This window comes from Clupea harengus, chromosome 17, assembly GCF_900700415.2.
Source record: "Clupea harengus chromosome 17, Ch_v2.0.2, whole genome shotgun sequence".
NCBI classification, from domain to species: Eukaryota; Metazoa; Chordata; class Actinopteri; order Clupeiformes; family Clupeidae; genus Clupea; species Clupea harengus.
In genome coordinates, this window is record NC_045168.1 from 26285170 (window position 1) to 26302669 (window position 17500).

A 17500-nucleotide genomic window follows, 5' to 3' on the forward strand; every position below is an offset into this window, starting at 1 on the left:
CATGTATACAACAACCGGTTTTGTGTAAAATATTATGTGCATTACATCATGCGCTACATTTAAAAATATATATTTTTGTGACTTACAATGTCATCATTGACTTACGTATGTTTGTGACGTGTGTCATATGTTCAGGTCTTCCTATAATGAGATGGAACCGTGGAATTCCACATTGTTTGCGCCCTCAGTTTCTCTCTGTCATGGCCGTGCACCTTCTAAGTGAGTGGGTGGGTTGGTTAGTGAGTGAGAGACAGAGATTGAGCAGATGCCCTTTTTAAATAAAGAGTAATAGACGAAGTGATTCATCAAGTGCTGTATTCCATTCCACCTGTCAGTCTACTAATTTGCAGATAATAAACAACAGGAAGACATTTCAAAAGTAAGAAGCTTCTCTGTCTGAAATGATATCGTCTTGCACATACCGACGTCCCTTCGAGGAAGTGAGTTACACTATGTTGCACATGGAAACAGCTCAAGTTGAACAAGAAGCTGATGTTGCCTACAAACATGCTGCAGCTGTCATGCTGTGTTCCATCCACATGCAGTAAAACAGAGTGGATAAAGAAGCCTACAGGCCTACTAGAAGGCTTTCCACTGCCCTTGAATTCTCCCTTGCCTACACTTGGTTATAGGCTACCACCTGGCAGGTGGAAAAGGCCTACGACCCGCTTTTAATGGATGTTTAATTGGGCGGGTAAATACTACAAATGGTGGTAGTAATGCCCACAATATTATTAAAATTCGAACATGAGCCCAGGGGCTTATCCCCTGTAAAAATACACTCAGAATAATAAAGGAACGATAATCTCCAAACGGGTGCTGTCAGTTCAATTATGTTTCAAGAAAACAACCAGAGCTAAGGGAGAGCTACCTCTTTCTTTTTCTCTAATGAAGTGTCCTAATTGTCAACATTAAATTATCCATGAAGCCGAGGAGTTGGCTTGGCCTAAGTCTATTCACCTGCCTTTGCAGATATTGAACGTCTAATCGGCTGCATGCGCGAGCAGGTTATTAGCCTCTGACAGCACATTCTCCTCGTGTGCAGAACAGTCAATGAGAGCGCATTAGCCAGTCTGGGGTCTCAACGCGAGAGCAGACAGCGTGGTGTTTACACGAGCTTCCCCTAATCATCTCCCAACACACCTCCTATAAGTCTACAACAAGTCCCTTTAATCTTGTTTTTTTAATATATATATATATATTCAGTCACTAAGTAAACTATGCCACCAAAACACTCTGTGTGGTAACTGTCAAGCTTGCGTTGTTTGTGTCCATTCAATCGGGAGGTAGCGGGGGAGTAGGGAGGACAGAACAGATCACCCCGAACACTACTGCCAAACACGACCCATAGAAATGAGTTAGTTGCCAAGCAACGCACAGCCACTCTACATTTCGGTATGTGTGCAGTGTCTGCGGAGCCCGGAGGCGGCGCATGGAGGCATCTTTGCCGTACCTCTGTGGCTAACTGTTAAAAGAAAACGTCATGTTTAATTAATCTCTGGTGATTTGTCCAAACGCACTGTTTGCCTTTTTCGCAAAACTTGTGTGCGTGTCTGTGTGTGTGTGCGCGCGCGCGTGCGTGTTTGATGGAGTGAGTGAGAGAGCGAGAGAGAGAGAGAGAGAGAGCATGAGATCAATAAACTAACAAATCGAAATCGGCGAAAATTTGGGGTAGGTTGAATTAAAAGGAGATTCCAAATGTATGATCGAGTAGCGTCAGCTCTCTCTGAACTGTGACTGTATGGTCACTGTGCATAGCCTATCCGTCTTGTGTCCCTAGACACCAGAGATTGGTAGCCATTTGTCTCCAGTAGGATCAGTTCGTAATTAAAGGTTTTATAGATCCCAGTAGAGTATATTTTCTCAACATGGGGATCATTCTCATTTCGTGGGAGGTTTAATGTACCGCGAAACCTTTTTATCAGCTTTTTATCGGCCCACAAGGCACGACTTCCACTTTCTCCTCGGGTGGCTATTTTTCGGTCACCACCTGGACGGTGTACAGTGCGCAAAAGCATGACAGCCAAGGAAATAGCCATCAATGACGTATCTGAAAGAACTGTTACGTATAAGTTCGATCACCAACCCCAAGAAAATATTAGATTAGACATTATAAATGCATGGAAAGGAAGTGTCTAAGAGATGGCCTATACTAGGACGACAGAGAACAGCCCACCACACACACCCCCTGGGAAACATGTGTTCTAGAGAATTAATTCACACAGACCACATATTGTAATACTCGTACATGCACTGGTCAATTTTTTCTTTCTCTTTTACGTTGTCCTTTCGACCACCCTCGAACTCCTATGAGACTACTACTCCTATGAGGCCGTTGTGCCTACCTCGATGAAATCACATCTTGTTGTGTAGTCGCCATCTCGTGGCACATTCTGATAGAAGCTGTGTCCGGTCCACCGAGCGCATTTCACAATTGCATGGAAACGCTCTTCGAAATGGAGAAAACTATTATTGCTGTTCCGTCACAAATTCCAGATCAGCAGGTTTCTGTTTACAAATCATTAAGCATATGAAGACCAATATGGTTTTCCTCTACTAAAAAGTTGTAAACAACTCTTTCATAAATGGTAGTATAAATTAGTTGACACTGCAGTCATTAAATTCTCAGTTGGCAGCTAATGAGATTAATTTCATAGACCGTGCTTCCCATCAGTTTGTTTCGTTCACGGCAGAGACCATGGCAGAACAGTTAAAGGCTATGAAACGACCTCGATCCTTTCAAGTGTACAGTTTCTGCTGGGACTGTGGCATGGTACAAATGAGAGGGAGGGAAGATCATTAAATGTGCACTTTTAGAATAGACTTGGGGCTAGTATACGCTACAGGTTCATACTGTGCTGTCAAAACACCGTCTAGAAACCCCTATTTTCTCCTCCTATTCTTCTGCAAAGAGATGTACTGGTAATTCATACCCATACCTATAACATTATTCTCCTAAAAACGTTATTAGGCATGAAACATTTTGCATACTGACTTCAAACTTAATTTTGTCGATCTTTTTAATGCAAGTATGGATTTGTATATTTGGATTATATAAACTTTATACATGTCTAAGGTCTAATAACATAATACTAGAATTACCTTAATATTCTACCTGTCAACTGACAACACAATTGTATTTTCTGCAGCTCAAAGGAACATAAACTTTCTGAATTCAGACAGTTTGTGTCATTCAAAGGCACTATATTAATGACACTGTATTCATAGTGTCCTTTGATTCATTGTGATCAATATCGCCATCCAACAGAAGTAACACTGTGATAGCTCTATGAAGAACACTGAAGTTCAGGACAGACAACAGTAGACATAGTTGACAGATGCAAAAGGATGAAGACTTTTAGTCGCCCTTTACTGTGTTTTAGAATGATGTTTGTTTTTTTACATGTTGAACTAAACATGCCGTTTACTTGGTACAGTTTTCGAGTTCTGGTTTACTTTTATGCCACATAAAGTAGAGCACACACAAGTAAAACGTATCACCTGAGTTATTTTTGTCTAGAACAGTACATGCAAACAAGAAGTAGGGTAAGGTCTTTTGGTACCAAATTTTACAGACCTAACCAGTAATACTTTGCTAGGGCCTAGATACAAACAATCACAATGGGCAACGAGAGTGGAAGTGAGTAGGGGGAGGGTAAAGTAGCTAGTTTGTGAAAGCCCATATGAATGAATAACAAACGAACAATCATCATCAAGTTATATGAAATTAATTAAAATCCAGGCTCAGTTTGCCACATTTAGCCTAAAGAATCAGGCAGCTAGCTTGCCTGCCAGACATCAGCCCGTTATCACATGCTAATTTTTTGGTAGGAAAACTAAGCTACATGTATCAGGCCGGGGTTTTCAGGCACACACGCAGATTGCAGGTCAGGTGCAACAAAAGAGTTTATTCACAGTAGGCTAGTTAGCCAGATCTACACAGTAGCAAACACTGCTAGGTTAGCAAAGTTCATAGCCTAACAGTCTCACTTAACAACAGTACATTCCACAGTAGAATGGTTAGTCCAACAGAAGGTAATCCATATGAGGTAATCCACCAGGGAAAGTATGATCCACACGAAAGAAGTATTCCCTTCGGCGTAGATGCACAACACTAGTGATAGTCAATGGCTGTCGCGGTTAGCTTATGCTAAGCTAACCCGCGATAACATTAGCATTACACAAACGGGGTCAAGACCACAAACAAAGTCTTCCTGAGAGAAGAAGGAACAAGAGAAAGTGTACTCACGAAACTCCATGACAGAGTGAAGAGGGAAGGGCACCCAGTGCTTAAGTAGGAAGTGGTGATCACCGCAGGTGTAGCCCAGTGTAGAAGAAAAGGTTAGTGCTATGTGCTCTAGGGTGAGTGTCGCCCTCTAGAGGACTGGCGACCGTGCGCGGATGTGACAGAACCCCCCCTCCGAGGGGCGACTCCTGACGGCCCAAGGGAAGAGGCCCGAAACTGTTGGATAAGGGATTTGTCCACAATGTTCTTGGCGGGGATCCAGCTGCGCTCCTCCGGCCCATAGCCCTTCCAGTCCACCAAGTACTGCGTGGACCTCCCGACCTTGCGTACATCCATAATCCGGTGAACGGTGTAGGTGAGACCTCCGGCGATGAACTTGGGTGGTGGTGGGGCTGGGAGCTCTGGACACAGAGGGGAGGAGGTGGCTGGGCGTAGTACGGACCGATGGAAAACGGGGTGAACCCGCATAGAGCGTGGTAGCTCCAGATGGAAAGCCGTCTTGGATATCTTCCGGAGAATCCGGAACGGTCCAACGTACCGTGGGGCCAATTTCCGGGTCTCCCCTTTCAGGGCCAGGCCCTTTGTGGACAGCCAGACTCGCTGGCCAATCTTCAGGGTCGAACCCGGTCGTCGGCGCCGGTCTGCCTGTTGCCTCATTTGTCTTTGTGACTGGAGCAGGGCCCGACGAGCCTGCTGCCAGCGGTTGCGGAGGCGAGCCACCGAGCTGCGAGCCGCGGGCACATCCCCATTCTCTGGGGAGGAGGGGAACAAGTGAGGGGGATATCCCCACATGATTTCAAAGGGGGAGGTAGCCGTGGCAGCACTCCACTGTTGGTTTGGGCAACCTCGGCCCACAGAAGGTTCTGACTCCACTTGGTGGGGGTCTTTTGAGGTGTAGCACCGGAGGTAAATTTCGAGTGCCTGGTTGACTCGCTCCGTCTGCCCGTTGGACTGGGGGTGGTAGCCCGAGGTCAGACTGACTGAAGCTCCCAAGTTACCCCAGAAAGCCTTCCAGAATCGTGCCACGAACTGGGGACCTCGGTCGCTAACGAGGTCTTCTGGGGGTCCGTGGTAGCGCACCACCTCTCTCACCATAATCTCCGCCGTCTGTTTGGCCGTGGGGAGTTTGGTCAGGGCAATGAAGCGAGCGGCCTTGGAAAAGCGATCCACCACCACGAGGATGGCGGTGTTCCCTTGTGACGGGGGAAGCCCCGTAATGAAATCAAGGGAGATATGGGTCCAGGGGCGACGTGGGACCGGAAGGGGTTGTAAGAGTCCTGCAGGTCTGCGGTTATCTGGTTTAGCCACCATGCACACCGTGCAAGCTGCCACATACCCTGTCACATCCTGGCGGAGTTTCGGCCACCAGAACCGTCTCCGGAGTAATTCCAGGGTGCGTCGGACCCCTGGATGGCCGGCCAATCGGGAGGCGTGTGCCCACTCTAAGGCCTTCGTGCGACAGGATGGGGGCACAAACAGAAGGCCCTGAGGAGTCTCGGAGGGAGCCGGTGACGGTCCTTGTGCCTGTCGAATCTCCTCCTCCAGTTGACAGCGTACGGCGGCCACAACCTTAGAGGAAGGAATGATGGGTTCCGACGCTGCTGGCTCAGTCGTGTGGAGGCGTGAAAGGGCATCCGCCTTACCGTTCTTGGAACCTGGGCGATAGGTGACCACAAAGTCGAAACGGCTGAAGAAAAGGGCCCAGCGGGCCTGCCTGGGGTTCAGTCGTTTGGACTCTCCGATGTACTCCAGGTTCTTATGATCGGTGTATATGAGGAATGGGTTGGCGGCGCCCTCGAGCCAGTGACGCCATTCCTCTAACGCTAGTTTGATGGCTAGCAGTTCCCTGTTACCCACGTCGTAGTTTCTCTCCGCCGGGGAGAGAGCTCGGGAGAAGAAAGCACATGGGTGGAGCTTGTCGTCCTCTGCTGCACGTTGCGACAGCACCCCCCCTACGCCTGAGTCTGAAGCATCTACCTCCACCACAAAAGGCAAGGCTGGGTCTGGGAGAGTGAGGATCGGTGCTGTGCAGAACCTTTGCTTGAGGTCCTCGAAGGTCTTCTGAGCAGCCTCCGTCCACAACAACCGGCGTGGACCCCCCCGAAGCAGAGCTATGATAGGGGACGCCCGGGCACTATAATTCCGTATGAACCGCCGATAGAAGTTGGCAAATCCCAGGAACCCCTGGACCTGCTTGATGGTGGTGGGTATCGGCCAATCCACGATGGCTTTTACTTTTTCAGAGTCCATAGAGAGCCCCTGAGGCCCGACTACGAACCCTAAGAAGGTGGTGGAAGCAGAGTGGAACATGCACTTTTCCACCTTGCAGAACAGCTTGTTCTGTAGAAGGGCCTTCAGGACGGCTCGGACGTGGCCAACATGTTCCTGGAGTGACTTGGAGAAGATGAGTATGTCATCCAAGTATACAAACACGCACACCTCCAAGAATTCGCGCAGCACGTCGTTGATGAGGTTCTGAAAAACCGCCGGGCTGTTTGACAACCCAAACGGCATCACTAAGTATTCATAATGTCCGCTGGGTGTGATAAAGGCGGTCTTCCACTCATCTCCGGCCCGCATGCGAACCAGGTGATATGCGTTCCTGAGGTCAAGTTTAGAAAAGACAGTGGCACCCTGGAGGCGCTCGAAGGCGGTAGACATGAGGGGCAAAGGGTACTTGTTCTTCCGGGTGATGTTATTCAGACCCCGATAATCGATGCACGGCCTCAGTCCGCCATCCTTTTTCCCAACGAAGAAGAAGGGCGCTGCAGCCGGAGACGTAGATGGGCGAATTAGCCCAAGGCGCAGTGCATCTTTGATGTAGTCCTTCATTGCCTGGCTCTCCGAGACTGAAAGGGAGTAGAGACGCCCCCTAGGGGGAGAGGTTCCAGGCAAGAGGTCGATAGCGCAGTCGTACGGCCGATGAGGAGGGAGAGTGGTGGCCTTCTCCTTGCTGAAGACCTCTTCCAGATCGTGGTAGAAGGCCGGGACCGTGGTCAGGTCTGTTCTGTCTGGCGGGGCCAAGATGTTCACCCTTGGAGAGGTGTCAGCCGACCGAACAGGTGACACGGTGGTGGGAAATGGGGTTCTGGAGTGTTCCTCCGCAGTGGTGACGCGGGAAACACAGGGTGTTGTCAGTGTGTGAGCTGGGAGATGACCCGCAGTGGAGCAAGCCGGGCCCCAGTGGAGTAGCGAGCCAACCGCCCACGCAAACTGAGGCTCGTGGACAGCTAGCCAGGGGTAACCCAGCACCACCGGGTCCTGCGGGGTGGTGGTGAGCCAAAAGCGGATGGTCTCTTGGTGATCATTATGAGAGGACATGATGAGAGGGACCGTCACCCGCTCCAGATGTCCAGAGCCCAAAGGGCGACCATCCAATGCCTGGACTGCCTGGGGAACGGCCACCGGGGTGGTTGGAATCCCCAGCTGTTTAGCCAGGGTGATGTCCATCAGGTTGACTGCCGCGCCGGAGTCCACCAAGGCAGTGAGGGAGACAATGGAATTGTTCTTGCCGATGTGACGGAGGCGTATGGGGATGGAGAGACGGTTGGCGGGTCCAGGGGTCTTAGCGCTACCACTCATCAGAGGCCCTGGATCCCTTGACGAGTGCTGTCTTTCCCCTGTAGATCTGGGCAGTGTTGTACCTGGTGCCCGGAGGACCCACAGTACATGCACAGGCCTCTTTGGAGACGGCGGCTGCGTTCTTCGCGACTCAGCCGGAGGCGGCCGAGTTCCATGGGTTCTTCCGGTAACCGGGTCGGTGCTGGAGTGGTGATGGGTGTGGCTGGCCTTGGCAGGAAGGTCGTCATGGGTGCCCGGGTCTCACGACGGTCACGGCGACGTTCCTGAATGCGAGCATCGAGGTGGATTGCTAAGTTGATCAGCTCGTCAAGCGACTGTCCCCAGTCACGGTTGACCATCTCATCCTTCACCGCCTCCTGTAGCCCACGGTAAAAGGCTGAACGCAGGGCTTGGTCCTCCCAGCCACTCCGAATTGCCACGGTGCGGAACTCTACGGCGTACTGGGCTACGGATTGAGTCCCCTGGTTGATGGTAAGGACTCGTTGGGCTGCCTGGTCCTCGGTGCGCCCTGTGTCGAACATCAACCCAAGGCGACGCAGGAACAGCTGGCTGTCATGTCCCTCGGGCCGCTGGCAATCCATGACAGCGGTTACCCACTCCAGGGCTGATCCCGAGAGTCGGGAGATGATGTAGCCCACCTTCGCTGGCTCGGTGGGGAAGAGACGTGCTTGGTGGAGAAAGATCTGTGCACACTGAAGCATAAAGCCCCGGCAGGCTTTAGGTTCCCCAGAGAATAATTGGGGGGCGGATAGAGGTATGGAAATGGTGGGAGAGACGGGAAGCAGCGCAGGGGCAGCATGGTCGTTGGGTCCAGCCCCACGGCTAGGATCTGAGGTTGGTGGATCAGGTGGAGGTCGTGCACACAGCCCCTGAACAGTGGTGTTCAGTTGCTGCATTGCTAGCTCCAAACGACTCAGTCGCGGTGCATGGGCGCTGATGATAGTGCCCAGCTGAGTTATCGCATCCCTGATCTCCTGCAGCTCTGCTGTGCCTTGGCTTGACTCTGTCATGCTATCAGGCCGGGGTTTTCAGGCACACACGCAGATTGCAGGTCAGGTGCAACAAAAGAGTTTATTCACAGTAGGCTAGTTAGCCAGATCTACACAGTAGCAAACACTGCTAGGTTAGCAAAGTTCATAGCCTAACAGTCTCACTTAACAACAGTACATTCCACAGTAGAATGGTTAGTCCAACAGAAGGTAATCCATATGAGGTAATCCACCAGGGAAAGTATGATCCACACGAAAGAAGTATTCCCTTCGGCGTAGATGCACAACACTAGTGATAGTCAATGGCTGTCGCGGTTAGCTTATGCTAAGCTAACCCGCGATAACATTAGCATTACACAAACGGGGTCAAGACCCACAAACAAAGTCTTCCTGAGAGAAGAAGGAACAAGAGAAAGTGTACTCACGAAACTCCATGACAGAGTGAAGAGGGAAGGGCACCCAGTGCTTAAGTAGGAAGTGGTGATCACCGCAGGTGTAGCCCAGTGTAGAAGAAAAGGTTAGTGCTATGTGCTCTAGGGTGAGTGTCGCCCTCTAGAGGACTGGCGACCGTGCGCGGATGTGACAACATGTCTGCTGATGGTTAGTTTCTAATTAATTAATGTGAAACAGGCTCATATTTTAAGCCTACTAATGGCAATTTATTATAATTACATTACATTTAAGATGAGGAGCAACCACAAGCCTCCAGACCAGAGGAAAATGTGGACCAGGAGACACATAGGACAGGTAGGCCTAGGTGCTGATCACCGAATATGAGATGAAAGGACCATGCTAGAAAGTACAGGGATAAAGAGCCATATACTAAATAATTGTTATCTTAAAAAAAGTATAGGCTATTTTAGAGATCCTTTCAAAGATCTTGCCTGAGCAGAACAAAAATAACATACCACTGCTTCTAGTGGGCCTTATAATAGTAATGATAATGGTAATAACAATAATATATAATTGGACAGATGATGAGCCAAGTACATCAACTGCAGACAAAGACAAAGAGCTAAAACCAGAGCCAGAGCCAGAGCCAGAGCCAGACCCAGATGAGAACAGAACAGACTTGGAAAACAGGGAAAAGAGAGACGACACAGAAAGTCAGGACAGGATACCAACAAGGGAGGATATTGAGATGGAGAGTGAGGCAGAATCAATGAATACAGATTTAGATTTTTTTGCTGAGATTGAGTAATCCAACAGATCCAGCTCATGTACAGAGCAATAATCTTAAATACAATCAGGCCATGACACTGGGCAGCACATTTCGCTCCGGAATGCCTTGATAGTCTTGAGATTTAATTGTACCCTGCACAGATTCAAGACACCCTGTGCCAGATGTAGCAAAGCAGCCCCAGAACATAACCGAGCCTCCTCCATGTTTCACAGTAGGTACACTGTTCTTTTCTTTGTATGCTTCATTTTTGCGTCTCTGAACATAGAGCTGATGTGACTTGCCAAAAAGCTCCAGTTTTGCCAAAGGATGGTGCGATCTGACACTGATGTACCTTGACCTTGGAGTTCACCTCTAATCTCGTTGGAAGTTGTTCTGGGCTCTTTGGTTACCATTCGTATTATCCGTATCTTCAATTTGTCATCAATTTTCCCCTTGCGGCCACTTCCAAGGAGGTTGGCTACAGTACCCTGGACCTTAAACTTCTGAATAATATGTGCAACTGTAGTCACAGGAGTACCAAGCTGCTTGGAGATGGTCTTACAGTGGGGAAAATTAGTATTTGAGTATTTGAACCCCTGCCGATTTCGCAAGTTTGGCCACTTGCAAAGAAATGTGTGATCTATAATTGTAATGGTAGGTGTATTTTAACAGTGAGAAATAGAATATCAACAAACAAATCCAGAAAACTGCATTTTATAACATTTATGACTTTATTTGTATTTGATGTCCCTATGGTCAAATTATTTTCAACCTTTTCTAGGGGTACCTTCATTTTTGTCCAGGCCAGTTTCATTAGTATCATAAGTCTGATTTTCATTAGTTAATTTTCAGTAAATGTTTATTTATTATTACTTTTGTCAGTTTCAAGTTATTCCAGTGACCATTGTGGGTTTTTCTTTCTTTAATGGAAGGGTACAAACAATTTTGTCCACGTCTGTATATATATATAGCCTTCAAGCATTTCAGGAAATGCCTAATAAAAGTTATCAAATGATATTGAAATGTACTGTTGAGAGCACATGTCTGAATAAAGATCGTTGTCCTTACGACTTCACTGACAGGGCCCACAGTGGGTCCCTAGGGTCCCTTCTAAGCACACAGTTAGATTCTAGATGAAAGTGCTTTGTTATTAATCTTTGTCATTATCAAAACTACTCTGTATTGCACTGCTCTGTTATTGGCATTACAAAAAATGGTCTAACATGCCCTTCTCTACAATTCATTTCCAGATTGTAATCTCAGCAAAAACTGGTCTGAGATATAGACTGCCAGAGAAAAGGATAATGCTAAGAGCTTTGTCAGTATATGATATTATGTACAGGTGATCGAAGTCCCTGTTGGCCTGCACAGGTTTCTCATGACAGTCATCAGTGCAGTGCAAGATTTCTAAACACTTGTTGGTGAAACTAATCTGTTGTTACTTAAGTGTGAAGGGGCACAAGACAGGGTATACGTGGTGGTGGATGTTGCAGCACTTCTGTTCTCTTGAGGTTTAAACGGTTAAATAACGGTGAAGCCAAAATCAACGGTTGCCAAACATACATATACACAATCACACAACGCAACAGAAAACAGGAATGTGTTTAGGATGCCGACAGGGTGAAAAAATGAGAGCAGCACCCTCACCACGATACAATAAAACAAATATTTTGTTGGATTTACTTTACTAATTGTAATGTGGACATCGGTTGAGCATGAGTGACTTTAATCAGCACGACAGTTCTTTTTCAATTTACAAAATGTACTTTGGTCCCGTAAAAAAAACAGACACAGCTTGATCTAATTCCAATGAAATTGTTTCTGCTTACATGAAATGGGTGCAATAGATGATGGGATAGTGTTAGGAAGAGGAACAATAGAACCACTGAGATCTTGAGCGTAATCATGCCCATGGTGAAATTAAACATGCCACGTTGCAAAGCAAAACATCAAGACACAAGCCATGTCCCAAATGGTATTGGTCACAAGGAAGTGGTGGCCTCAAGGTTCTCCACAGAACCAATGTGATCATTTCTGTCCCCTGTTGGGAATTGACATCATTGCTTTACGCTTATCTTACATGACTGGATTGGATAAAGCGAACAAATTAGTTGGTTCAACCCAATGGTATCATGTTTTAAAGAGAAACACGACTAGTTTGTGTGATTCAAATGTAATGTGGTTTAGCAAATTTGACAACCCATCTTTTACCTTTTTTTCAGTGCAAGTTGAACTGGTACTTTAAGGAGTGCAAAGGTGCAGATGGCGGGATAGTGTATAGTGGGATCTTACATATTTCCCTTTGAGCCAGTGTCTTTATCTATCACTAAATGGACTGGACTGGTGATTACAAAGGCATGACCTTCCAATAACAATAAACTGTTTGTAAACTGAACTGAACAAAAATAAGGGAAGCCATTTGCACTTAAAATCCTTTCTTAGCCATATACACTCTTTAACCTGAATACAAAGCAGTCACAATGTTGTGAAAAGTCCAAGTGTTTGCATGATAAAAACTTGCATGATATTTGTGTTGTGGTTTTGGCAACTGCTGACGGCAGCCCCCCTGCTCAAGCAGAACTGAACACAGAACATAAACTGATGCGGTAATCTGCCAGGGAGGAGCATATTGTCCCACACACAAAACAGAGCGCAGCGTGAAGGGAATGGTAAGACGGAACAAGAGGGCGAAGATCGGAAGATACATGTCGTTGTACAACTATGTCTACCTTTCTTATTGCAATGTTAACCATCCTGTTGCCTCTCTTTCTATTTTGTTTCTTTCTGGAGCCCAGGAAAAGGTGAGAAGTTTGAGTTTGTTTTTACAAAAGTTGATAGGTTGGCTGAATGTTTAAAGATGCCTCAAGTGTCAAGGTAGGCTAGTTCTGTACCATTCTGGCTGTGGTCAGAGAGGGGACTTTTAAAATCATCGTTAGCCTAACATTAAATGTAGGCTAACTAGCCTGCTCCAGTGTTTTTTCTCTTAATGTTCGTGATAACGAAAAGTAAAAGTGACGAAGATGGGGACACGCAGGTTGCTGCAGACTCTGCCTAACATGTGAAACAAAACTGGATAGGCCTTATTGTGTTAGTCTTGAGTAAAATTGTTATTTTGTGTCAAATGTAATTTTGTTATTTTGTTCAGAAGTTCAGTTCAAAACAACGTTTTGTTTTCATTTTTCCAGGCGTCCCGGTGAGCCACCGTTAGAAGCAGGCTGGATCCCGTTTCTTGGTGTGGCATTAGATTACGGCAGAGACCCATTGGCTTTTCTACGGGAGACCCAGAAGAAGTGTGGAGATATCTTTACGTGTAAAATCGCTGGAAAGTATTTCACATTTATAACGGATCCTTTTTCTTTCCCGGCTGCTGTCCGACAAGGAAAGAACTTAGATTTCCAGAAGTTCGCCATCGGATTCTCTCAGCGGGTAGGCTAATGCAATTATGAAGCCTTTTTACAGAGCCGCCTGAATGAAATGACCGTAAATAACCCTCAATAATCGCAAGTCCGCTCTCGTTTGGCGAAGTTTTTGCAAGTTAATTATCACCTTGAAAAACATCCGCTCTGTCCCCAATCAACTTTTACCTACTTGTATGTTTTAGTTACGGGACAGTGGCAAATTGGGGCAATTAGACATAGGGTAGCCCACTCAGCATATTGACTCCACATCACACACATACAATTATGAAACAATTATGCACGCTTATTAATGCTCTTAATGTCATTTACAAGATGCCTGATTGTTTCCTCCCCTCTGTTCTCTCTTATTCTCTCTCAGGTCTTTGGTCATGCTGATTTCACAGCAGATGTACATAATGGCAGTTACAAAGAAGTCCATTCTTTATTTCATCAAACACTGCAGGGACCATCACTCACACTGTTGACTCAGAGCATGTTGGGTAACCTGCAGGAAGTGTTGAGACAGAACCTACCCAAGGGAGAGGACTGGGAGGAGGAGGGGCTCCAGGGTTTCTCTAATCGCATCATGTTTGATGCTGGATTCCTAACACTATTTGGGCAAGAGGCAGGACTAACGGCAAAAGCAGATGATAGGCAAGCCAAGACAGATCCATACATGCGCAAGATGGCCAACGACTTCTTGGTTTTTGACCGTGCCTTCCCAGAGATGGCAGCGGGTCTGCCCATCCACCTGTGTGTACGAGCGTGGCTGGCACGCGAGTCCTTGGCTGAAAAATTCCTCCATGCTCGGCTGCAACGACATCACAGTATTTCCGCTCTCATCAAGCTCAGGATGGATGCCTTTGACCGCATGCAGCTGGATGAGCGGGGCAAGGCCCGCACCCACGTGTGCATGCTCTGGGCTTCCCAGGCCAACACTCTGCCGACTGCCTTCTGGAGCTTCTACCGCATGCTCAGGTACTAAAGGGTTTGTAGTGCAGGCTGTTCATTTGAGGTAAGGAAGGGAGAGACTAAAGGGACTAACCCTTGCAGTTCACAAATCATAATCTAATTTTTTTGTTACACAAAACATGTGAAAAAGAATGTGAAATTAAAACTAATTTAGTTGAGGACTTTTCACAGCGGCCAAGCCTCTCATTGTCACATACTAGCACACATATCTAATAACAGAACCTAACCAAACAACAGTTACTGCAGTATAATGATATGGCCATACATCTGCAGTAAGTAAGCATTCCAGGGGAGGAATATCACTCAGCTCTAAAAGCTCCCTTTTTTGGAGGGCATTTCAGAGCAAGGCTACAGTAGATCAAATGTGAGATGTTAACTGGGTCTTCAGATCTTCCTGCCCCTGTGTGTCTTACTTGGATATTTCGATTTCGATTACAAAACAAATGTCTCAACCTCTAAGGAAGAAAACCCAGGTAAAGTAATATGCAAACGACAAAAGAAAATATTTAGCATCTAATGAAAAATAGATTCAACGGGAATATGTCAGCACAAATATTTTCATTTTGATTTCTCTTTCAAACTATGAACCATGAATACAAATCAACGCTCCATGCAGACGCAAAACTAAAACATATAAAGTATTTCATACTGGAGTAGCTAGCAGTAACTAGCAGCCTCGTTTTAAAAGTTGGTTCTAAAACAAAGGCAAACTGCAGTATCTGACATTCTCCATTGTGAAACCAAGGCCAATGCATTTAGTGCACTCTGCCTTGGTTTCATAGGGCAGTTTTGCAGATACTGCCATTGAATTAGGCCCACGACACCTCCAGAAGGCTCAACAGTGGTGTCTGGCGTCCTCGACCGACCCCCTCCAAACCCATGACGTGCCACTACCAGAGACAACAACAGATACATCTCCAGATGCGCCTAGATATCTCAATATTCCCAAACGGCAAGCACCACAATTTCAGTTTACCAGGCAAGAAGTACTGATAGCCTTAACGATGAATATCAAAGCTCTGAAACCTGTCTTCGGTCGCTCAATGTGGAATTGTATAACCTGCCTAAACTCTTCACAGGTTTTTCTACAATATAAGGAATCTCCTCACCATCAACATAAAACCTCTCTTCCACCAGTTTTAGTCACTTAGTGATAGAAACACATTTGCTAGCTTTTACTTTCATCCTTGCCCATTTCAGTCATTCAACTTGGCTGACAGCTGATAGGGACATGTAGCAGTTCTTGTCAGTGCCATCATGACATCCCTATACGCTCAGATGGGAGGTGACTGGGTGCTGTCCTACAGTCTTATACCACCAACAACTCATTTAGAAACCATTATAATTATTTCAAACCATTATAATATAACATCCATTGCCATGGTGAAAGCCAACGGTGAGATGGTACATCCAGCCATGATACCAATCTCCAAATGATGCCAGGATGTGGTGTAGTTACTTGTGTTAAAATACAACCTCAGAATATGCCCTGAGTAACGCTGAAATCGTTTCAGGGACCTGAAAGTAGCTGAATGCATTCCACAACAGACTGTGTGGTGCCGATCCAAAGGCATTCGCAAGATGCAAAAATGCCACATGGAGGTCTCTGCCTTCTGTCCTTGCTGTCTGAACTGCCAAATACCAAATCATGCAGCTATGTTCCAAACATCCTGCTTTCTACATGGAAATATCCATCAAACTATTTGCCTTCAGATAGAACAACAACCTCCTTGCTGCCACACTAAAGAAGATCTTTCCTTCCACAATAAGAATCCAAATCCCATTCTCCTTTGGAATGAAAATACCACCTATCCGACGCCACATACTTTTTAATTGAAATTATTACTTTTTCAATCACCATGAGCTTCCATAGATATTTCAAAATATCAGGCGCTACTTTATAGACATGACAAGGCACGCCATTAGGGCGAGGAGCCAATGTAACCCTTGCACAACACAACCTTTGGCACCTCTCTCCACCTGGGCGGGCCATCTCTCTAATTGGTGTGTGGCTGTTGAAGATACTCCTCTAGGTCCTTCTTTCTTTGAACACTCAAACATCCCGCTTTCTCCTGAGTGAATGAAGACTTCACAAACTTAAATGGATCCTTGTAGAGTCTAGTCCTAGCTTGTTCTTTCTTCCTTCTTCATCTAATGAGCTTGTAAATCAGGTCAACTATGGGAACACCCAAAAAATGAGTTTAATTTGCAGCAATTGTATGCTTTAAAGAGGTCTAGCTACAATTACATCAAGCTAAATCTGCAAAGTATAATAACAATGGCGAACGAATTTCATAGGGGCCAAATAGATTGAGACAGAATTACAGGAGCATTATTCATAAAAGTTATTTAAGGTGGCAGCGAAGAAACCGACAGCATAAGATCAAAACTAAAAGACAGCAATGGCAAAAAAATACAGTGGCTGTTACTCATAGCTCTTGAACTCAGACAAACACTTAGTTGCTCCACGGTTCTAAAAACCACAGTAGGAATTCTCTGAAAAACAACAGGAGTCAAATTTATGGCAGGGCTGCCAAATCTGATATCCAAATCTAATGTACTAAAATACAACAACATTTCTGTGTCAAACTGAAGTATTAAGCAAGTATTAGGAGGGGCGCCAGACTTATTCAGTTTATCACTTGATAAAATTAAATTGCACAATATCAAGAAATCATTAGTCAGCTTTAACTGGAAATATGTCAGTCTAAATGGTTTAGAAGTGATGTCATCCCCTTGGTAAGGGGGAGTGTGCTTCCACAATAACCACTGGCACCCTGAAACACCTAACCCTAACCCTGACCCTGAAACATCCACAGTCCTCATTTTTGAAGCAGTCAGCAGGAAATGCCTTTCGCTTGTTTACACTCTTCTTTCCTGACCCAAATCTCTCTTTGAGTTCAAGCGTCATAAACTATAGAGTGAGCACAGAGAAATAGTACTTCATACACGTTCATTTGACCTTTTAATATTCATCCTTACTTGTAATTGTGCCTCTGCTGAACTTCATACCATAACACTGTATGTTAAAGCTTTATTAGTGTCAATTCATGCTTGTCAACTAAAAAAAGTGATTCAGATGGTTTAGGTACATGTCCTGATCAGTGCCAGTTTTTTTTATTCTGTAAAAATATCATGTATCACAACCATT

The 17500-nt window shown here is 45.9% G+C and overlaps 2 protein-coding genes across 2 annotated transcripts in view; both read left to right on the top strand.

Moving 5' to 3' along the window:
• Positions 1-12574: 12574 nt before the first annotated feature.
• LOC105894733 (cytochrome P450 7A1-like) lies at positions 12575-15218 on the top strand. The gene is made up of 3 exons (XM_031583636.2): positions 12575-12780; positions 13165-13405; positions 13757-15218. The coding sequence occupies exons 1-3, from the start codon at positions 12701-12703 to the stop codon at positions 14360-14362; spliced, it is 927 nt and encodes a 308-aa protein (XP_031439496.1). The 5' UTR covers positions 12575-12700; the 3' UTR covers positions 14363-15218.
• Positions 15219-17471: 2253 nt separating this feature from the next.
• Positions 17472-17500, top strand: part of LOC105894736 (tyrosine-protein kinase Lyn-like) — a 7608-nt gene continuing 7579 nt past the window's right edge. Inside the window, exon 1 of the mRNA XM_031583638.2 lies at positions 17472-17500. This exon is cut by the window's right edge and continues 327 nt beyond it. The gene's annotated coding sequence lies outside the window, so the exon portion shown is untranslated.